This window comes from Ranitomeya imitator, chromosome 2 (genome assembly GCF_032444005.1).
Source record: "Ranitomeya imitator isolate aRanImi1 chromosome 2, aRanImi1.pri, whole genome shotgun sequence".
NCBI lineage: Eukaryota > Metazoa > Chordata > Amphibia > Anura > Dendrobatidae > Ranitomeya > Ranitomeya imitator.
In genome coordinates, this window is record NC_091283.1 from 95131224 (window position 1) to 95155560 (window position 24337).

Below are 24337 nucleotides of genomic sequence, written 5' to 3' on the forward strand. Positions count from 1 at the left end.
TACAGTTGAGCAGCAGCTATTGATGCCGGGCTCACAGCTCAATAAAAGATCTAAAGATATAGACTTCATACCTTTCTTTCAATATAAACAGCATAATCAGTCTCAAATGTTTTTGCAAAGACATGAATATTGACATTTTTTATTTAATAACTGTCTTTTAAGTTTTGAGTTATCAGCAGCCTGCAATGTTTCAATGATTTTTTTTTCTCTGTGAATCATGCTGACCATCACAAAGGATATTTATAGGGCAGGTTCATTATAGCAAGCACGCATCTGTTTAACATTTCACGTGGGATTTCCTGCATTATTAAGTCATGCACTGTGCAGATTTTACAATTTTGACAGTATTATTGAGCGTACCAATACGTTAGACTGCACTGAACCACAAAGATTTCCATCTTCAAGATAAAGTAACTTTTTGGGAAAGCAATCAAAGTTCTATGCATTTGGACATTTATTATTATTATTTGTATTTATTTATATAGCACCATTGATTCCATGGTGCTGTACATGAGAAGGGGTTACATACAAATTACATATATCACAGTAAGCAAACTAACAGTGACAGACTGATACAGAGGGGCGAAGACCCTGCCCTTGCGGGCTTACATTCTACAGAATGGTGGGGAAGGAGACAGTAGTTTGAGGGTTGCAGCAGCTCCGGTGTTGGTGAGGCTGTAGCTCCGGTAGTGAGGAGGAGGCTACGGCGTCTGTGCAGGCTGTAAGCTTTCCTGAAGAGTTGGGTTTTCAGGTTCCGTCTGGAGGGCCCAAATGTGGTTGATAGTCGGACGTATTGGGGCAAAAAATTCCAGAGGATAGGGGATATTTGGAGAAGTCTTGGAGGCGGTTTGGTAAGGAGCGATTAAGTGTGGAGGAGAGAAGCAGTTCTTGGGAGGACCAGAGATTGCGCGAGGGAAGATATCGGGAGATTAGTTCACAGATCTATGGAGGAGACAGGTTATGGATGGCTTTGCAGGTCAGTATTAGTAATTTTTAACTGCATACGCTGAGGGAATGGGAGTCAGTGAAGAGATTTGCAGAGGGGGGAAGTGGAGGAATAGCGAGGAGAGAGATAAATTAGTCGGACAGCAGAGTTAAGGATGGACTGGAGAGATGCAAGGGTGTTAGCAGGGAGGCCACAGAAAAGGATGTTGCAGTAGTCAATGCGGGAGATGATGAGGGCATGCACAAGCATTCTAGTAGATTGACGGTTGAGGAAAGGATGGATTCTGGAGATATTTTTGAGCTGGAGACGACACAAGGTGGAAAGAGCTTGGATGTGTGGTTTGAAGGACAGAGCAGAGTCAAGGATTACTCCGAGGCAGCGAACTTCGGTAACGGGGGAGGGCTTGATGTTGTTAATTGTGATACATAGGTCAGGTAAGGAAGATCTATGAGATGGAGGAAAGATGATGAGTTCAGATTTGTCCACATTGAGTTTGAGGAAGCGAGAGGAGGAGGATATGGCTGATAGATTCTGGAGAACAGAGAGGTGACGTCTGGGCCAGAGAGGTAAATCTGAGTGTCATCAGCATAAAGGTGGTACTGGAATCCATGAGACTTTGTGAGTTGTCACTGGCCAAGTGATGTTAGTTTTACACATTTTTGAGAGGAAAATGCTTTCTTGGGTGGCTTTTTTCATTTTTTGTTGCATTTTTTTGTGGTCTGGCTACAAGTCTAAAGAAAATATTCAAGGCTGTAAAACATGCACTGATTAATGTGACTTTTTCTTTAATTTGTCTTGCTTTTTGTTTCTGTGGACTTTTTTTTCAAACTCAGTAGGGTTGGCATATTTTTAGCCAGTTAGTGACATTTTTCTCACATAGTCCCAGGACTGGCCCACCACCCGGCACACCCGGGCAAATGCTGGGGCCCACTTGCCGTCAGGGACATTGGCATGCTATGGGGCTTGTGAGTCTGGAGAGCTCCGTGAAAGGGCTGGCACCGGCCTCCCCCTCAAATACCACTCTCCGTTCCCGCTGCTCTGGTCTCTTTAGCATCTTCTGACTCTGTGTGACATCTCAGGGCAGAGGGTGGAATGACGTCACTACAGTGTGCCTTCTGTGCTGAGCAGTGCAGAGAATCAGAAGACGCTGAAGAGGCCAGAGCAGAGGAAACTGGAGAAGTTGGGAACAGGAAAGGTGAGTATTTTTTTTTTTTTTTATGTATGGAGCATTACATGAGGCCTATTATAATGTATGAAACATTATATTGGGCCATTATATTGAATGGAGCACTATATGGGGCAATTACATACTGTATGGAGCAATATATGGGGCCATTATATACTGCATGGAGCATTATATGGGACCCATTATACTGCATGCAACAATATATGGGGCCCATTATCCTATATGGAGCATTATATGGGGTCATTATTCTGTATGGAGCATTATATGGGGCTATTATATACTGTATTGAGCAACATATGGGGTAATTATACTGTATAAAGCAATGGATGGGGCTCATTATACTGAATGGAGCAATATATGAGGCTATTATATACTGTATGTAGCAATATATGGGGTTTGTATACTGTGTGGAGCATCAAATGGGACCCATTATACTGTATGGAGCAATATATGGTGCCTATTACTGTGTATGGAGCATTATATGGGGCCATTATACTGTTTGGGCATTATATGGGGCCCATTATACTGTATGGAGCAATATGTGGTGCACATTATTCTGTAAGGAGCAATATATGGAGCCCATTATTCTGTATGGAGCATTATATGGACTGTATGGAGTTATATATGGGGCAATTATACTCTATTGAGCATTATATGAGGCCCATTATACTGTATGGAGCATTATATGAGGCCCATTATACTGTATGGAGCATTTTATGGGGCTCATTATTCTGTATGGAGCAATATATTGAGCCAATTTTTCTCTGACACATTATATTAGGCCAATATACTGTATGTAGAGTTATGTGGGACCCATTGTACCGCATAGAGCAATATATGGGGCCCCTAATACGGTATAGAGCAACATTTGGGGCCCATTATGCTGTATGGAGCAATATATTGGGTCCATAATACTGTATGGAGCAACATATGGGGTCCATAAACTATGTAACCGCAAAATTCCCTGGTAGAGGGTAGCAGGGAGCAGCTGGGTCAGGAGTTGAAGAACAGAATGATTTTTTTGCAGGTAAAAGAGACTTCATGTTTCTACATAGAGAAAAGAGAAACATTAGCTGGGTTGAAAGGCAAGATGAGTAAGTACACAGTGCTATATAATATGTGATTTCAATATATTAAGCGGATAACAATTTTGATGGGAGGAGGGCTTCTTTAACAAAAGCGAGAGAGAAAGGTTCCCAACCCCTCCCACACACAGGCACCCCAGCGCTGATGTGCTTATGTGTCATTTTGCGTTGAGGGGTTAATTTAAAAAGTATGCATATAAAATATGAATATCGCTATCAGTCATGGTGGTCTAAATTTCAATAATCTATATATCCAAGAATTCACATATATAAAGAGATTCCCATAAAGAATATGATTCCTGTATGATTTCAGTGCCAGCAGCCACATTCTCACAATCTACAGTATTTTCCTAGTGCCACTAGAATGTACGTTAAATGTAAATGTGCTTTATTTTTCCTCATTAATGGACTAAACTGCGGTCTTCTAAATGGTATAACTAACGGACCCCTTTGCACAGTTAATCATCATCAGACTTTGGCACAGTGTTTTTATAACTCTGATTGGACTGGGAAGTTTATTCATTTAGACTTGAAAATGCACCATTAACATCCGTGGCAGGGATGATTTATTTTGAGAGATTCCAGGGTTCCAGTAGGTGTTCTGTTCTTTGTATCCTGGTGATTGTGTCAGTTTGGGAGAAAAGTTATTCTGTAAAGTCTAAAGAATATAATGTTGTGATTTTATGCCCATGGCTTATTCTATAATATTTTATGTTATAGTCTCAGCAGATTTGCTATTATTCTGTTAAATTAAAGATAAAAGTAAATGTCCATGACTCTATCACATACATAGACCATATGGAACATGACGTTCTTGTACCTTGGTCAGGTATACAGGACATTGTGCTCTCTCTTACATGTAAAGTTTCAAGAGTAGAGATGAGCGGACAGGGGGAGGTCACGTTCTGGTACCTGACCAAACATTAGTCCAAAGTTCGGTTTGGGTACCAGAACTGTTCCCCATTAAAATCAAACAAAGATCTCCCATGTCCCAAGGCAAGATTGACTTGCGCAGGCGTGTACTACGGAGGACAGAGAATGAACTTCAATCCAATATTGCAGCAAGCATGCAGCCAGCGGGTAAGGAAAGGGTGAATCAAACACCCGAAAACTCCGCCCATATAACCAAAAACTGGTCCTGACAAATTCAGGTGATAGGTTCCCTTTAATATTTTTTTTTTTAATTTTCCTCTTGGTTTTCAAACACAATATGAACCAACATTTTAAATCATCTTTATTATAAGTTTCCTCTTATTTTGTGGATGCAGCGTCTGTAAAACTTCTTCACATAGCTGACTGTGATGCTGCTTCTGACATAGATGGGGCAGGGATTTTAAATAAATCATACACAGGCAGCATAAGCACTGAGAAAAGAGTGAACTTATAGCTTAATATGTAAGAAGGGATGTGTAGAAATATCACAGAGAAGCAGAGCCTGTGCCAGCGGAAGGAGATTCGCACAAGGGATGTATAAAAAGAGGAAAGCAGTACACAAATTAAACTGTGTAACAGCATAGTAGCCTGTGAAAACAGTACTAGTTTGGATTTCTGAAATAAATTACAAGACTATAAACAGCTATTTTCTTATTCTGTGTGTAGTTTTTATGTTATATTAAAACATTTTTCATATATTTTAATAAACAAAGTACAATATAGTTGAATACACTGTTAATAATACACTTGTAAGAATACTTGAATAGTTTTATACACAAAATTGTATACCCAGTTATCTTCGTAAATACATTTTAATATATGAAACTTATAGGGCTTCTGAAATAAATGATTGACTTCTAGGTTAAGAAACAAGAGAACTAATTGTGTGGGGAAGGAGATATTACATGGGCATAACATGTTATTAAATTGCTTTATTTAGTTAGAGAACATAACAATAAGCAAGATAATGCCAATACTGAAGACAAAGATATGGACTGCACATCAAAAAATTACACTTTGATCTAATGCTACTAGGCAAAAATGTAAAAAAACTGAATATGAGGTTCTTAGACTAACATTCTGGTCAGACTGTACGAAGCCCACTGTCACGTCATGGAGGTTCACTGTGAGGTGGCAGTGGACTTCATACAGTCTAATCAGAATGTTAAACTAAGAACCCCCTGTGCTGTTTTTTTTATTCAAGTTCTGCCTAGTGGCATTAGATCAACGTGTTATTTTTCGATGTGTGGTCCATGTCTTTTTCTACAGCATTGACAATAAGCAACATTGTGATTGACCTCTTTTTCTTCTATCTGCTGTCATTCTACTGCTAAGAAAACTTTTTTCTTGCATAGTATACAGCTTGTTTCCAAAGAGAGTGACCACCAGAACCTGGTTGAGTATGTGCAAGAGATAAATTCCAAAGTGATGAGTTAACTCTTGAGATGCCAGCCACTTCTCTCCAGCCCATTCATTTCTATAGAGAAGTTAGCTTTTCATTTCCCTCATCCTGTCCGTTCCTTACCATGCTGTTCCTATCATTCCTGCAAAATCACCAGACCCCAGCATCAACATTTTCCAGAGCAGTTTTCCTAATCACTGCTCTCACTTTCCCAGTCATGTACTTGTTCAAAGGTGCTGTTGTTATATCTATATGAAAATATAGTGATAACAGTGTACACTTCAGTACAAGCCACTGACAGACTATTAATATGTCATTGTAGCATAAGCTTATCAGTAGGGCAAAAATCTAGAAACATCACCAAAGAAGTAAAGTGCCTGCCTCACCAGCAACAAGCTTGAGCTATACTGGTGCTCAAGACAAAAATTGAGAATAACCCTTTAAGGAGTAAAGGAACCAAATACATTTGGTACATGTACATTATATGACCACTCTGAAAGCTCACTGATGGCTACCAGTATATGAGGCAAACAAAACACCTGGATTATTTTTTTGGGAGGCTCTTTATAAATGTGAAAGGATTATGTGTTAAGGCTAGTGGAACGCACTGAGTAAAAATAGATGTTTATTATAAATGGTGCATTCGCAGCCCGGGGTCCACTGTGCAGGAAGAACCTGCTGATAGTGAATGGTGGCACTGTTTGGCGGTATAGACTAGCTCTTTTACCTCACAGAGCAGCCGTGAGAGGAAAGCACTGCGCCCTGTTACCCTCACAGGAGCACAAGCTTACTGCCGAACTGATAGCAGTCAGTGGTTATGCACACACACAATCTCCTCACCGGAGGTGCCGGTATTCTAGGGGCTTATTTCAGCCGGGTCCCTGAATACGTTCACACAATCTCACCGGAGGTGCCGGTATTCTAGGGGCTTATTTCAGCCGGGTCCCTGAACACATTCATGCATAACCATACTGGCACAAAGCACATATTTGGATTGATACTAGTGCATGGCCGTGTGGCCATGCGAGCCTTATATAGCTGCAGCAAGTACAAGACCTTCCTAGAAGGACCAATGAGAGGCTGCCACAAAGCCAGAGCACCTACAGGACCTTCCTGAAAGGACCAATGGACTTAGCTGCAGTATCTGACCATGTGACCCTCGATCTCCACTGAGAGATCTTACTCTGGGAATGCTCAGAACGAGAAAAGCAGGACTTAGTCCTAGATGCGTCTGCTCGCTGCTGCCCAGCACTGGCTTCAATGGCAGAAGCAGGAAAAGCAGCAGTAACTCTTTGTACAGAGTGGGACTGAGCAAGATGCTGGGACCAACGTCTCCGCTGAGCAGGCTCCACTGCGGCAGGAGAAGAATGGGAGACCGCAGCAGATATGGCCCGAGATTCCCCCTGTGCAGAGGCAGGAACTCGACCCCTAACATTATGTAGTTTGAATCAAATCTCACATTAAACAGTAATACAATTAATTTCCCTACAAAGTAAAGATCATATTCATTAATATATTATGTAGAAGGGAACTTTTTACTTTATATTATTATTCTATATATTATTATTTCATATAGTAATAGTTTATGAACTGCCTAGACATTGCCGTATGATTTTAGACAAAAGAATCGAAATGACAGCACTTTGGATTATTCTGCTGGACAGCTTCATACAAATGCATCCCATGATGCTTTAGCGGGAGCCCTAATTTCTGGGAAATGACAGCTCCAAATAAGCCATTGGAGAGCATCCAGCAATGATGATGGCAAATTTCACCTCACATTTGCATGTGAAAAAAGGTTTTTTGTCCCATTTTACATTAAACATATGTGATATTCCGGGGTATTGGAATATGGCTTGTGTTCCATAATTATGCATGATTGTTCAGGGGAAAAAAAAATTCACCAGTGAAAACTCCAGCTGCTTAAACAGTTTGATAGACTGAAGCTATTCTACCGCCGGTGCCCCCAGCTGTGTTGCTTAGCAACATTTTAATTCAAGAAGAATCGAAGGAGATGCGGTCCCTGTGGAGAGGGAAACAGAAATAAGAGGCCCGTTGACAGATGATCTCAGTTGTTTCTTCTAATATACTGTGAAGATCACTGGCTCTTTTCATGAATGATAAATGGACTGTACACAGATCAATGGGTTCAGCAATAAACTCGACCTAGCCTCTGTGTCTAAGGCAAACTGAAGGGCTCTGGAATTTACTCATTTGGATGATTTGGTGTTTGTTTGTTTTTTTATCTTTCAACAGTTTCACCAGACAAAATTGATCCAAACATTTTTCGATAACTTGGCCTTTTTTTTCACCGTTAGTAAATATTAATAGTCTCCCACATGGAGTGATAAAGCCTTGTGGCTCCTTCCTCGTGCCACCATAATTTTCTAAAAGCTGACCTTGTCATTAAGCTGCATATTCAATCAGCTAATAAACCAGCGTTTTGGAAAGAAAAGCGCTAAGGATTTTCGTCAACCCTAGAACTGCAAAAAAATGTGATTAAGGAGAGCAGATTGAGACGCCAGCTCCTTCATATCCAGATAGTGATTACCCACTAGGGATCCCAGGTTAACGCCTGCAGCTATGAGGAAGGGAGGAGAAGCCGTACACAGATTTGGAATTTGTTTTATGGAGACTATGTGTTTAGGCTCTCATCATCCTTTTTTGTTGCTTTATTTACAGCCATCATTCATAGTAGTTTTATGGCGTTGATGAGAGAAAGACGGTACAAAATGTAATACAGCTCTATCTAATGTAAGGTTAAGTCAACCGTTTCTCTCTCGGAAATACATAATGTAATACATAATGAAATCTCATGTGAGGAAATGTGTCATGTCCATAAATTGTATTGCATTGATGATAAGAGCGGTCTTGGAATTGCATCATGGGTGAATCTCGAATAAAATGCTATTATCACAACAGGGCTTTTCAATGGAGCAATGGAAATCCCTGTCACTGACGGTTCTGATGTATATTGATGGTTTATGACAACCTGTGTTATTCTGTACCTTGACAAATTAGGAGACATGGTGTGCTGGTGAGATTTTCTTAAAGGGATTGTGTACCCCTAGATCAATTTTTAAAACAAGACCATTCAGGTATAATTAATAAATATATATATTTCTAAAGGAGCAATTGACATCAAATTCTCACCAGATGTCAGTAACAACCCACCCAATCCACACAGGCAAAGAAATCAAACCATAGATGTCCATAAATTGTTATGTGTAATTATGAGAAATGACACATGGAAAGTGTTTTGAATACGCTTGCTGAAATTTAAATAATACTTGGTTCAAAAGTATTGTTGGTGATGACAGCTCGAAGATGCCTCCTGTATGGAGAAACTAGTTGCATGCATTGCTCGGGTGGGATGTTGGCCCATTTTTCCACACAGACACTTTTCAAAAGCTGAAGGTTCCTTTGGCTCCTTCTTTGAACTGTGTGCTTTAGTTCCTTCAATACATTTTCTCTTGGACTCAAGTCAGGTTATTGCCTGGGCCATTCTAGCAGCTTTATTTTCTTTCTCTGGAACCAATTGAGAGATTCCTTGGCTGTGTGTTTGGAATCATTGTCTTGCTGAAATATTCACACTCGTTTCAACTTCATCATAATGGTAGATGGCAGCAGATTTTTTTATCAAGAATGTCCATTCATCCTTCCTTCAGTGACATGAAATTTGCCAGTGACTTATTCTGAAAAACAGCCGCACACCATGATGTTCCCAGTTCCAATCTCCACTTTTGGTACGGTATGTTGTTTTTGGGGTGATATGCAGTGCATTTTGGCCTCCAAACATGGTGCTTATTTTGACATCCAAAGAATTCAATTTTGGTCTTATCTGAATAGACTGTATTCTCCCAGTATTTCACAGGCTTGTCTTAATGTTGTTGAGCAAACTTTAAACACACTTGAACATGCTTTTCCTTCAGCAATGGGGTCTTGAGTGGTGAGCGTGCATATATTCTATAGCAGTGGCATCCCTGCACGCAGCTTCCCTCCCCGGCAGGGACACCCATTCACTCACTGCCGGAGCCCCGTCCCACACTACTCCTTCGGCTGCTGCCTGGGGTCTGCACATGGCTTGCAGATCCAATTAAAATTATAGATTACTTTTTGAATAATTCACAAAAAATATGAACAAGACACAAATTGGGTCTTGATCGTATTTTTTGTGCATTATTCAATCAAATGGGTGAAACCTTTAATTTAAGAAAGATCGCCCATAGAGATTGGTCCCTTTACATGGAAGTAGACATAAGTTACCATGGCAGCCGTAGAAATAATGGCAAACACATTTTGCTAATTGTTAAATCTGCAATAAATTATGAATGACTGAGAATACTCAACTAACCAGATTTCCATTGATCAGAGTTGACTTGTTTTTAAATAATAGATTATGAATTATATCTCCCACCAGATCTGATCAGCTTTATTACCATTATAGACAAGCACTATGGTCTGTTTCAATCCATCAACCTGTTCACATTTCATTATCTGCCAGGATAATAGTGTAGTTGGTTTTCTTTGTAAGATTTTTTTTTTGTTTTACTTTGAAAGAGAAGAGCTGAATTTTTTAGCATTAACCTCTACAGTTCATTTATTGTGGTGTAGGATCACTTGTCATGAGGAAGGAATCAGTATGCTAATAACCTTGGTAATTTTATGACACGTCTCAGTGGGAGTTGGGCAGACCACCAGCCACATCCACAAGGCAGTTTATATAACGGAGTGTTTTAGTGTTTTAGCACTGTCAATTTCTGCTTTTAAGTACTTTACAAGAAAATTACTTTGCATTGAAGTGCCAATAAACTATAAGTATAAGGGAATTTATATTGCTGTTTTTTGCCTTTTCACCATTTTGAAGTGCAATAAAAGATAATTGTAGTCTTATCCATAAATATGAATTTAAATAATAAGTGTTTGTAAAAGGTGATTTCGCGGAAGCTGGTAACAGAAAATAATTTTGTAGAAGGGAATCGTGAAAAAATATTAAAAAGCTGAATATTAAAAATGAGATCTCAAATTGCTTTTTGTGTGGAACTGTTACATCACCGACCAAAAAGCACGATATTAGTAATACCCTTAAGAAAACTTATTGTTTTTATGGCCATGTGTATGGTTTGTTTATTTGTTTCTTATTATAGTGTATATTAAAAGTTAAGTTTTATTAGGAGTGTTGCTAATATGGTGCTTTTTGGTCGGTGATTATACATTTTTTGTGGCACTTGAATACATTTTCTTCGGTGGAATTGGAACTGTTACACTATTCCAAACATCTACATTTTACATAGTTAAAAAAACTAAAAAACACAGCATGTTCCACAACTCAAAGAAGATGAGGGAGCACAATGCTCTTATGTGAATGTATTGTCCCTAAAATTCTAGCTTTTTCCTATAAACCCATTAGCAAAATACTGTCCACAGTCAAAGGTTTTACACTATTTATACTGATGGTTCTTGAGATCCTTTCAGTTAATTTAGTTGTTCCACTGATTCTGGGACAGTTTTCATTTTTTTTCTGTGTCCCTCCATTCGTATGTTATGCAGCTGGGAAATAAAGGTGCAAATTTACTTTTCAACCAACTAAGCGTAGAACTTTTTGGGGGGCGTCGCTGTGTTTTGATTGGCCAACATTAGAGGAGAAAAAGCAAACACCCCCAGAAAAGTTTTGCTGTGTATGCCCAGTTGGTACAAGAGAAGTTTACCAAAGAGGAAAATCTTGGAATGCAGGAGCACAGAAGAAAAATAAAATCTGTCCTAGAATCAATGGAATTGCAACAATTGGAGGAGCCTACTCTGTTTAAATGAAATAATCTAGTAAAAGGTCCTCTTTAACTGGTCATGGTTGTTTCAGTAGTACAAAACAATATAAAACTTTACCATGCATCTTATCAGAGAAATATGCTTCTTTTTCATTTTTGAGCCATTTATTCTCACCCTTAATTCCAGAACGAATTATTCACTATAACACAGTCCCATAAAACTGATTATCATTCTTAGAGCTCAGGTATATGTTAGTGGATCTAAAGGTACCTTCACACTGAGCGACTTTAGAATGATAACGATAGCGATCCGTGACGTTGCAGCGTCCTGGATAGCGATATCGTTGTGTTTGACACGCAGCAGCGATCAGGATCCTGCTGTGAGATCGCTGGTCGGAGCTAGAAGGCCAGAACTTTATTTTGTCGCTGGATCACCCGCTGACATCGCTGAATCGGCATGACGCCGATTCAGCGATGTCTTCACTTGTAGCCAGGGTAAACATCGGGTTACTAAGCGCAGGGCCGCGCTTAGTAACCCGATATTTACCCTGGTTACCATTGTAAATGTAAAAAAAAAAAACACTACATACTTACATTCCGTTGTCTGTCGCGTCCCTCGCCGTCAGCTTCCCTGCACTGTGTCAGTGCTGGCCGGCCGTAAAGCACAGCACAGCAGTGACGTCACTGCTCTGCTTTACGGCCGGCGCTTACACAGTGCAGGGAAGCTGAAGGCGGGGGACGCGACAGACACCGGAATGTAAGTATGTAGTGTTTTTTTTTCATTTTCAATGGTAACCAGGGTAAACATCGGGTTACTAAGCACGGCTCTGCGCTTAGTAACCCGATGTTTACCCTGGTTATCAGGGGACTTCGGCATCGTTGGTCGCTGGAGAGCTGTCTGTGTGACAGCTCTCCAGCGACCACACAACGACCTAAACAGCGACGCTGCAGCGATCGGCATCGTTGTCTATGTTGCTGCAGCGTTGCTTAATGTGACGGTACCTTTAGTCCGTGCACGGATCGTAATGCACAGACTGACCGATGGTCTCACGAACTGAACTAGATATTGTCATTAATGCCAGTGAGGTTGTTGAGTTTGAGTCAAGAGATTTGCCAATAAACCGTGCATTGCCATCTGTTTTTGGATCGAGATCCACAGATGTCTACATGATCCCTTACTGAAGACAAGACATGCCAGATCACTGAAGGATCAGGTAACAAATGCTTATTGAGGGGTATGCAAATTGCCTCTTCAGAGAGAAAGAGGACTTAAATTCTATAGCACCACCTGTTGGTAGTAGCGATCCTACAAGTCACAATCAACCCTTTAAGGAGTCTTGCAATTTGACTTAGGATAAAATGCTGTAGCCATCTTGATTGTGGCATTACTCTGGGGTAGGTGTTAAAGGGTAGGATGAGTGAGAAGTTGAGTAGGTGAATGAGGCAGAGAAATGGGGGTGCAATGTTGGATAAAGTATTTTATTTTGTCCTTGTGCTGGATTCACATCTAGTACATTTACAACAAGTTTTGTAATTTTTCTAAAAGTTGCAAATGATAAATCCGTTAAACACATATTGAAACCCCCAAATGACGCCTACAGTAGCAAACAGAAACAGGCAAAGCCCATATAAAATGGACTTTAAACAAGCCACAAATGGAGAGATAAATTTGCTGCAAACAAAAAAAAGACGCAAAACACTAAAACTTGACAAAAAACAGATGTAAATGCAATAATGAATCAGGGCCTTAATATGGCTTTTTTTTATATTGGACTAAGCGAGATGGAGTATCATAGATTACTGTACTAGTCCATACCTTTTCTATTGCATTTTACTGACATCTACCATCCAGTGGGAAAGAGCTCTGTGGAAATGTTTAGTTTGTTTTTTGGAAGCCTTTCTGGTGTAATCACAAAATATATATAAAAAAAATGTGATGTGAACAGTCCCTAATGTGTCTTTTGAGTTGCAAGTCCTATTTTTAATTTTTTTTAATCTGCTCTATTTGTGCTACTTTTTCCATCTTGTTAAATTATACAACATCATTATTACACATAACATGTGCACGTTATTTACTGACCTCTAGACTCTGTGTAGGATAGTGTAAGTTATTTCTCATCTGGGTGAATATCTGCTTTGTATGCCGGGTCTGCTGTTTGGTCCACAGCTGATGATATTGTATATTATATTTTAAGACTATTTTATTTAACAAATTAATCATTTCAATTTCATTTTTTTTTACAGGCCAGTGAAAAAAACAAGCTGAGAAGTAATCCTGTAAAGTAAGAAAATATTTTACATTTCTCAAACCATACTATTCACGTGAATGAGAAAGCTGGTACAATAAAGGCCACCAAAGAAAACTGGAAATAAAGTAGCTGTTGATGCCATCAATATGTAGCTAGTTTTTCATTCAAGTTAAGACTATGGTGTAAAACATTCATTTATTTGCTTAGCATTTTACCTCTTACCTCCTACTTACTGTATATTATGATTATATAGTTTACCTATGGGACTTATCATCTTGCATATATACTAAAGAATTTTTAAAATTGGAACAACCATCTCAACAGTGAAGCTGCCCATACACATCAGCTGAGAGCTATATCTGCCAACCTTCACATGCACACTCATTATGAATTAGCGTACAAGTGTTCTACATGGGCAGTAATAAGTAAGTCTCTGCCAGACCTCCCTGGCGGGAGCTAATGCACCATAGAAACAGACGATAGTGTGTTGAAAATCGTTCACTCTTCAGACGCCTTCCCCCAAAGAGAGATGACACGTTAGGACATTGGGGGATTCGTACAATGTTACTCTGTCTTCATGTATAAATAGTCCCTCAACCTCTGGGACTCCATCGGCTGGGAAACACCAACTTCCAGGTTGCCCTGTGAAGTCTTTGTCGTTTATTAATTTTTGAAAGGAAGACCAAAACATGAAAAAGTTACCATAGAAAGTTACAGAAAGGCAGGTATACGCCACTTTTTTATTTGTGATTTTACGTTTTACTTGTCAAATATGAACCCGTCACAATAAAATAAAAATATAAAGAAAATTGAAGAGGAGGAAAATAAACTCAAATCTTATCGGAACGCAGCAAGATGTATCACATATTAGGGTAATACGTCTCGAGTTTGGGTCTCACAACCGTTTTCTCTCCATTCAAGGGAAACGGTCTAATTGTGCTAGTCAGGACTCTGATCAGAGTTTGATCAGAGTAGGACCTGTTTTTCTCTTAGGTGCTGAGAAACAAAAAAGTTTGTCCACCATCTCTATTCAGTCAGTTTGTGAAAGTCAAACACACTCAGATGTTATCCAAGTGTGGTCCGATGTTTTCCACGAACCCACAGACTTGCATTGCTAATTTTGATCTGACACTCAGATCAAAATCAGACATGTCACCAATTTTTCCTCTGACCATTCGGGTCACAGCTCCATAGAATAACATGGGTACGAGTGTTATCCATCAAAACCAGATAGCACTCGTCCAATTTAAGTGGTCGTGTACGAGCCCTTACAGTGGAAAATTGTCTCGAATGACCATGGATATACTGTATAGTGAAGTGTTTTCAAGTCCTAAAAGAATTTTGAATATAGAAATTCCAACTATACTGTATGTTCCAGTTCTTAGATTTTTTTGTCATGGTTGCCATATCTAGATAATCTCTTTCTCAAAACTTTCTACCTCAGAAATTTCATTAAAAATTAAACAATTTTTAAACCAAAACTACTATGTTTTGTGAATTCCAATAATGGCAAAACTGAAAAATGGAATCTTTTCATTCCATTGGGACAGATGACAAAGTGAAAGACTTAAAGAAACCAAAACACATTCTTTAAAATGGTTAGTGTGCATGTGTCCTTGAAATGCTAAGTACAGTGGCTTTCAAAAGTATTCACCCCCTTGGCTTTTTACCTATTTTGTTACAGGACAACCTGTGTTGAAATATTTTTGAAATCTGATTTGTGTGTGATCCATCAACACCAAATAGTCTAAGCTGGTGAAGTGAGAAAAATTAAATTTATGGGATCAAATAACAAAAAATTGACATGTGCATATGTATTCACAATTTTGCTATGAAACCCCTAAAATTTCTGGTGCAAGCAATTACTTTCATAAGTCACATGCTTAGTGAAAGGCAGTCCACCTGTGTGCAATACATGTAATACAGCTAGAGGAACCGGTTGGGACCAATGGAGGCTGATCAGACCTTAATTTTCTTAGTTGTGTTTGTTGTTTGGCATGTCACATTGTAAGATCGGGTAGGTAAACCTACTGCCATTACTTTTAATTAGTAAATTGAATACATACAAGAAATTCACAAATAAACAAGTACAATAGGACAAATGTACAAATGCTGCATAAGATGAAATCTATATATATAATTGTCTAAGGGGTACTTCCGTCTTTCTGTCCCGGAAATCCCGCGTCGCTGATTGGTCTCAGCAGCTGCCTGTCATGGCTGCCGCGACCAATCAGCGACGGGCACAGTCCGATTAGTCCCTCCCCTGCAGTCAGTGCTCGGCGCCCACTCCAGAATCTCCTCCAGTCACCGCTCACATAGGGTTAATGGCAGCGGTAACAGGCCACAGTGTAACGCACTCCGTTATCGCTGCTATTAACCCTGTGTGTCCCCCACTATTTACTATTGATGCTGCCTATGCAGCATCAATAGTAAAAATATGTAATGCTAAAAATAATAAAAAAAAAAAAACCTGCTATACTCACCACCCGCCGCCTTTCCCGCTCCTCGGGACGCTCCGGTGACCGCTCCATGCAAGCAGCAGGTTCCGGTGGCAAGGATTGTATGCGACAAGGACCTGCCATGACGTCACGGTCATGTGACTATGACGTCGTCACAGGTCCTGCGCTCATACCAGCCCTGGGACCGGAAGCTGCCGCTTGCAATGGAGCAGTCACTGGAGCATCCCGAGGAGCGGGAAAGGCGGCAGAGAGTGAGTATAGCAGGACTTCAACGGGCTTTCGGAAGGTGAGTATATGTTTATTTTTTATTTTAAGTCTTTATACTACGTGGCAATATAGTACATGACTGGGCAATATACTACGTGACTGGGCCATATACTACGTGGCTGGGCAATATAGTACGTGACTGGGCAATATACTACGTGGCTGGGCAATATAGTACGTGACTGGGCAATATACTACGTGGCTGGGCAATATAGTATGTGACTGGGCAATATACTACGTGACTGGGCCATATACTACGTGGCTGGGCAATATAGTACGTGACTGGGCAATATACTACGTGGCTGGGCAATATAGTATGTGACTGGGCAATATACTACGTGACTGGGCAATATACTACGTGGCTGGGCAATATACTACGTGGCTGGGCAATATACTACGTGGCTGTGCAATATACTATGTGGCTGTGCAATATACTACGTGGCTGGGCAATATACTACGTGGCTGGGAAATATACTACGTGGCTAGGCAATATACTACGTGACTGGGCAATATACTATGTGACTGGGCAATATACTATGTGGACATGCATATTCTAGAATACCCGATGCGTTAGAATCGGGCCACCATCTAGTTTAGCAATAATGCCCTGAAATCAGTCCGCAAAGAGTTATTCTGTGTAGGAGAAGTATGACAAAGAAAAGAAGCCAGTAAATGGACGCTTCAATTTAGTGTAAAATGTATATCTAAATGCAGGCTGGAACGTTTTAACTGTAATGACATCTATGCCTTCTCCCCAAACGAAACAGCTGTCAGTGGCACTTACATTCAGTGCAACATATTAGCACGGGGCTGTTTGCCAAAACCATTTGCATTTAGAGAATTACACTTTTACACTTGTTAAAATTGAAAATGACTAAACAAATGGCATGTGATGAGCTGCCTAACCTGTAATCTGTGCATTTAATGCCTAGTAACTACAGAGACTAATACAATACACAGTGTGATCATTTTCCTCTCTACAGTGGCTTGCAAAAGTATTCACCCCCTTGGCTTTTTACTTATTTTGATACTTTAAAAACTGTGCTTAAATATTTTTGCAATCTGATTTGTGCGTGATGCATCATCCCTAAATAGTCCAAGTTAGTTTAGTGATAAAAATATAGGCATAAATTAAATTTATGGGATCAAATAACTAAAAGTCGGCATTTGCATATACATTCACATATTTTGCTATGAAGCCTCTAAAACTTTCTGGTGAAAGCAATTATTGTCATAAGTCACATGAGGAAGTCCACCTGTGTGCAGTCTAAGTGTCACATGGCCTGTCAGTACATACATACCTTTTCTGAAAGGCCGCAGAGGCTGCATCTCCATTAACAAGAGGCACTGCTAACCAAACCACACCATGAAGAACAAGGAGATCTCTAAATAAGCCAGGAACAAAGCTGTTGAGAATTACAAGTCAGGTGTCATGAATCATTAAGTGATTCCTTTTGGTCCAGCAACAGTTAATGTCAGTCTCTTGCTGGTAGTTCTTTTAGACTGGTCAGCTGACGTTGGTTGGTAATTACTCCCACCTCCCTTTAAATAGTCACATGACCCATCAGCTGTTAGCCTGTTATAGAGTTCTTCAATGCAGACCAACCAAAAAGAGCGGAGCTCTCTTATAATGGTGGTGTTGCTGCTGTTTGAGTTCTGATTCCTGGTGCCATTTGCTCTGCTGCTGCTCTGGAGCTTAGTAGTATACCCTGAGCTGAGTATTTTTCTTTTTGCCTTTCCCGTTTGTCTCTTCACCTGTGTGTTACCATCTGCCTTGGTGAGGCTAGTGTCTTCGCCTGCTAGTGCACTAGCCAGGGTGAGTAGAGGTGATGGTCGGAGTAGGCACGTGAGGTGGTTGGGAGAAGGACCCGCATAGGGCATTAGGGGAGCTTAGAGACAGGAGCAGGTTGGTGTCAGGAGGTGTCCCATCCCTCGCTCCCTACCTATATACTGTGTCATCCATCAAACTTATCCGTGTCTGAGCATGACATCAGGATTGGGTTATAAAAAAAATCTCTACCTCTTATAATTATCTAAAGCACCATCAAATCGATTATCATCAAAGGGAAAGAACATGGCACCACAACAAAACTGCCAAGAGTTGGCAGTCCACTAAAACTCTCAGCCCGGGCAAGGAGGGCATTAATCAGAGTGTCAGCAGTAACCCTGAAGAAGCTGCAGAATTCTGAAGCAGAGACTTAAGTAACTGTCCATACAGTTGTGCTCAAAAGTTTACATTTCCCGGCTAAATTTTTGCATTTTTGGCCTTTTTTTCAGAGAATATGAATGACAACACTAACTTTTTCTCCACTCATGGCTAGTGGTTGGGTGAAGCCATTTATTTTCAAACTACTGTGTTTTCTCTTTTTAAATTATATTGACAACCAAAAACATCCCAAAGTTTACATACCCTGGTGATTTTGGCCTGATAACATGCATTGACCTAAATGGGTTTGACTGGCTACTAAAGGTAACATCCTCACCTGTGACCTGTTTGCTTGTAATCAGTGTGTGCATATAGGCGGAGTGAGTTTCTGTTATCCAGACAGACTCTTGCAACTCTCATCCAGCCACTGACGCTTCCAGATTGTGAGTCATGGAGAAAGCAAAAGAACTGTCAACGGATCTACAGGAAAAGGTAGTTGAACTGTATAATACAGGAAAGGGATACAAAAAGATATCTAAGGAATTGCTAATGCCAGTCAGCAGCGTTCAAACTGTGATTAACAAATGGAAAATCAGGGGCTTTGTTAAAACAAAACCCTGGTCAGGTAGACCAACAAACATGTTGTCCACAACTGCCAGGAAAATTGTTTGGGATGCAAAGAAGAACCCACATATAACATAAGCTGAAATACTGAAGTCTCTGAAAACTAGCAGTGTGGCTGTTTCAAGATGCAGAATAAAGAAGGAACTTGAAGAAAAATGGGCTTCATGGTCGAGTCGACAGAAGAAAGCCATTACTGTACAAATGCCACAAAGTATCTCGCCTACAATATGCAAAACAGCACAGAGACAAGCCTCAAAACTTCTGGAGCAAGGTAATTTGCAGTGATGAGACCAAAATTGAACTTTTTGGCCACAACCATAAACTTTACATTTGGAGAGAGGTCATCAAGGCCTATGATGAAAGGAACACCATTCCTACTGTAAAGCATGGAGGTGGAACGCTGATGGTTTTTTTTTTATGTGTGAGCTACAAAGGCACAGGAAACTTGGTCAAAGTTGAAGGAAAGATCAATGCATCATGTTATCAGCAAATACTGCTGCGCATGGGACGTACTTGGACGTTCCAACATGTCAATGATCCAAAACACAAGGCCAAGTCGACCTGTCATTGGCTACAGCAGAACAAAGTGAAGGTTGTGAAGTGGCTATCTCTGTTTCCCGACCTCAATATCATTGAGCCACTCTGGGGACATCTCAAGTGTGCAGTTCATTCTAGACAGCCCAGGAATTTACAGGAACTGGAGGCTTTTTGCCAAGAAGATTGGGCAGCTTTTCCAATCCATGAAAATAAAGAACCTCATCCACAACTACCAGAAAAGACTTCACGCTGTCATTGATGTTAGAGGGGGCAATGCATGGTGTTAAGAAATGGGGTATGTAAACTTTTGATCAGGGTAATTTGGATGTTTTGAGCTGTTATTATTATGTATTATTATAGCGCCATTTATTCCATGGTGCTTTACATGTGAGGAGGGGTATACATAATAAAAACAGGTACAATAATCTTGAACAATACAAGTCACAACTGGTACAGGAGGAGAGAGGACCCTGCCCGTGAGGGCTCACAATCTACAAGGGATGGGTGAGAATACAGTACGTGAGGATAGAGCTGGTCGTGCAGTGGTTTGGTCGATCGGTGGTTACTGCAGGTTGTAGGCTTGCCAGAAGAGGTAGGTCTTCAGGTTCTTTTTGAAGGTTTCGATGGTAGGCGAGAGTCTGATATGTTGTGGTAGAGAGTTCCAGAGTAGCGGTGATACGCAAGAGAAATCTTGTTTGCGATTGTGGGAAGAGGAGATAAGAGGGGAGTAGAGAAGGAGATCTTGTGAGGATCAGAGGTTGCGTGCAAGAAATTACCGGAAGACGAGGTCACAGATATATGGAGGAGACAGGTTGTGGATGGCTTTGTATGTCATGGTTAGGCTTTTGTACTTGAATCTCTGGGTAATGGGGAGCCAGTGATGGGATTGACAGAGGGGAGAGGCCGGGGAATAGCAGGGGGACAGGTGGATTAGTCGGGCAGCAGAGTTTAGAATAGAATGGAGGGGTGCGAGAGTGTTAGAGGGGAGGCCACAGAGCAGGAGGTTACAGTAGTCAAGGCGGGAGATGATGAGGGCATGGACTAGGGTTTTTGCAGATTCTTGGTTTAGGAATGTACGGATCCATGAAATATTTTTGAGTTGAAGGCGGCAGGAAGTGGAAAGGGCTTGGATATGTGGTTTGAAGGAGAGATCAGTGTCAAGGAATACCCCGAGACAGCGAGCTTCTGGGACTGAAGAGAGTGGGCAGCCGTTTACTTTTATTGATAGGTTCGTTGGGAGGGTCGCGTGAGATGGGGAAAGACAATGAATTCTGTTTTGTCCATGTTAAGTTTTAGAAATCTAGCGGGGAAGAAGGATGAAATAGCGGACAGGCGTTGAGGGATTCTGGTTAGTAGGGTGGTGATATCTGGTCCAGAGATGTAGATCTGTGTCTCATCAGTATAGAGATGATACTGAAAACCGTGAGATTCTATGAGCTGTCCTAGGCCAAAAGTGTAAATGGAGAAGAGCAGGGGCCCTAGAACTGAACCTTGTGGGACTCCGACAGATAGGGGGCGAGGTGAGGAGGTGATGTGTGAATGGGAGTCGCTGAATGTTCGGTCAGTTAGGTATGATGAGATCCAGGATAGGGCCAAGTCTGTGATGCCAAGGGATGAGAGGGTCTGTAGTAATAGGGAATGGTCCACTGTGTCAAAGGCAGAGGACCGGTCCAGGAGGGAGCAGAAAGATAGATGGGAGGACAGTTCAAGATGGACGTGTTCCAGTAGTTTTGAGGCATAGGGGAGAAGTGATATAGGGCGATAGCTAGATACAGAGGATGGGTCAAGAAAGGGCTTTTTGAGGATAGGTGTGATTGAGGCATGTTTAAAGCTCAAGGGGAAAACACCAGTTGTTAGTGATAGGTTGAAAAGATGGGTTAGAATTGGGATGAAGACTGTGGCAAGGTTTGGGATGAAGTGGGAAGGGATTGGGTCAAGTTCACAGGTGGTGATATGTGATCTTGAGAATAGAGTGGAGAGTCGATCTTCTGTAATGGTGGAGAAGTTGGGTTTCGAGGTGGAGGGCTGGGAGGAAGGGCTCTGGGGGTTGTTGACTAAAACTGTCTCTGATGTTCTCAATTTTCTGCTTGAAAAATGAGGCAACGTCTTCAGCTGAGATGAGTGGGGATGGAGGAGGTGCTGGGGGACGGAAGAGAGAATTGATGGTGTTGAATAACTGTTTAGGGTTGTGAGACAGGGAGGATATGAGAGATGAGAAGTAGGTTTGTTTAGCTGTGGCGAGTGTGGTCTTGAAAGTAGTGAGGGACTGATTAAATGCGACAAAGTGCTCGTTGGAGTGGGATCTTTTCCATCTCCGCTCTGCAGAAAGTTAGCAGAAAGTGAAGGATTATAGGGGTGAAAGTTAAAAACAAACAGAAACATTGTTTACAGTGACTGGCTAGTTGCCTTCAGTTCCCTTCTGGTTCAATTCTGTTTTTAATTCTAAATTAATCTTCACACTTCTAGGACACACTTATAGGAATCACACAGCAGACTAAAGTCATTGCAGACTTTTGCTATGCAATATATGTACAACTAAGTGCATTCAGGTGTGAAGCAGAGAGAAGTGGTCTCTGTTCATCTTGGTCAGAGAATTAAGGGTGGACCAGATGCATACCATCAAGCATTGAGTAAACAAGGTCATAAATAACACTGGGGTAAGCTGGGGTTAGCTGAAAGGCATACCATGTGAATGCTAGGAGCAGAGGAAAGTCTGTGTGGAAAGCTGGGTGATGTACTATGTGCACTTCATAGACAGACAAGGCTGGAGAGCTGGGTGCATGAACATACCATGTGAATGCTAGGAGCAGAGGAAAGTCTGTGTGGAAAGCTGGGTGATGTACTATGTGCACTTCATAGACAGACAAGGCTGGAGAGCTGGGTGCATGAACATACCATGTGAATGCTAGGAGCAGAGGAAAGTCTGTGTGGAAAGCTGGGTGATGTACTATGTGCACTTCATAGACAGACAAGGCTGGAGAGCTGGGTGCATGAACATACCATGTGAATGCTAGGAGCAGAGGAAAGTCTGTGTGGAAAGCTGGGTGATGTACTATGTGCACTTCATAGACAGACAAGGCTGGAGAGCTGGGTGCATGAACATACCATGTGAATGCTAGGAGCAGAGGAAAGTCTGTGTGGAAAGCTGGGTGATGTACTATGTGCACTTCATAGACAAGGCTGGAGAGCTGGGTGCATGAACATACCTGTAGGAAGAATAGACATGCTGGTTAGAGTGTGATGGTGGTAGATAGCAGGGCACAGTCTGTATACATCCTTCTGGTTTTAATTCTAAATTATTCTTCACACTTCTAGGTCACACTTATGATTTAAAAATAGAAAACACAGTAGTTTGACAATAAATGTCTTCACCCAACCACTGACAATAAATGGCTTCACCCAACCACTAACCATGAGTGGAGAAAAAGTTTTGGTGTTATCATTCATATTCTCTGAAAAAAGGCCAAGAAAGCAAAAAGTTTGCCGGGGTATGTAAACATTTGAGCACAACTGTATGTCCACAATAAGCCATACACTCCATAGAGATGGCTTTTATGGAAGACTGGGCAGAAAAAAGCCTTTACCTACACAAAAAATTGTAAGGCTCCTTTTGAGTTTGCTATGTCTGGCACTAAATAAACACAGTTCATCACCCCAACAACACCATCCCCACAGTGAAACATGGTGGTCGCAGCATCATGCTGTGAGGATGTTTTTTGGTAGCAAGGACAGGGAAAATGGTCAAAGTCAAGGAGAAAATGGATGGTACAAAACACAGAGATATTTATAGGCAAAACTGGTTTCAGTCTCAGTGATTTGAGACTGGGACCACAGTGAGAATCTGTGGTCAAACTTCAAGATTGCTGTTCACCAGTAGAAACCATCTAACTTGAAGGAGAAGGAGCAGTTTTTCCTTGAGGAATGGGCAAAATTCCCAGTGGCAAGATGGGGAAAGTTCATAAAGTTTCATCCAAAGTGACTTGCAGCTGTAATTGCCTCAAAAGGAGGCTCTACAAAGTACTGACTTTGGGGGGGGGGGGGGTGAATAGTTACGCACACTGAATTTTTCAATTATTTTTTCCTATTTGTTGTTTGCTTCACAGTAAAAAGAAAATCAAATGTTCACAGTTGTATTCATGTTCTTTACATGAACTGATGCAAACCCTCATAAGAAACAGTGAAATTTCAGTTTGTGAGGTAGCAAAACACAAAAAAAGCCAGAGGCAGAGGTGAATATTTTCGCAGGCCATTGTTTGAGTAAATATGTATACAGTTTGCAGTTTTGTAAGTCCGTAGTATGATTATCCCTGCATCTGCGATAATGCTAATATTGACTTAGCACTGTTTACCATAAGCTTGTAATGAATGATGTGATGATTAGGAAGCTGCCTATGGCTTCTTATATGATGTACTTTTCATTAGATGATTTTTATATACACATTTGTGTTATTTATATTAAAACACCTGGAACCAAAATATAAAGGGTCTTCGATTATGTCTGCTACTGACAGAAAAATAAGTACGGTAAATAAATTAGGTATGTAACATAGTGATTGTTAGAACAGAAGTTACAAGACTTTCCAAGAGTATGATGGTAGCTTCTAATAAAAAGAGAAAGGAGCTTTTTTGAGAAACCAAAGTTGAAGAGATATTTCAAGATTATAAAATGCAAATAAAACCCTATATGTGCCGTAATGATAGCTTAGCTTGGTTGTAGTTATTTTACATGTGTAAGCTGTGG

At 40.8% G+C, this 24337-nt stretch overlaps 1 protein-coding gene across 3 annotated transcripts in view; it reads left to right on the top strand.

Annotated features, from left to right (window-relative positions):
• Positions 1-24337, top strand: part of AFF2 (ALF transcription elongation factor 2) — a 792369-nt gene that overhangs the window by 576255 nt on the left and 191777 nt on the right. For all 3 annotated transcript variants that reach the window (XM_069747042.1, XM_069747043.1, XM_069747044.1), the window contains one exon: positions 13562-13599. In XM_069747042.1, the coding sequence (XP_069603143.1) occupies positions 13562-13599 (38 nt within the window). The remainder of the gene's footprint in view (positions 1-13561; positions 13600-24337) is intronic.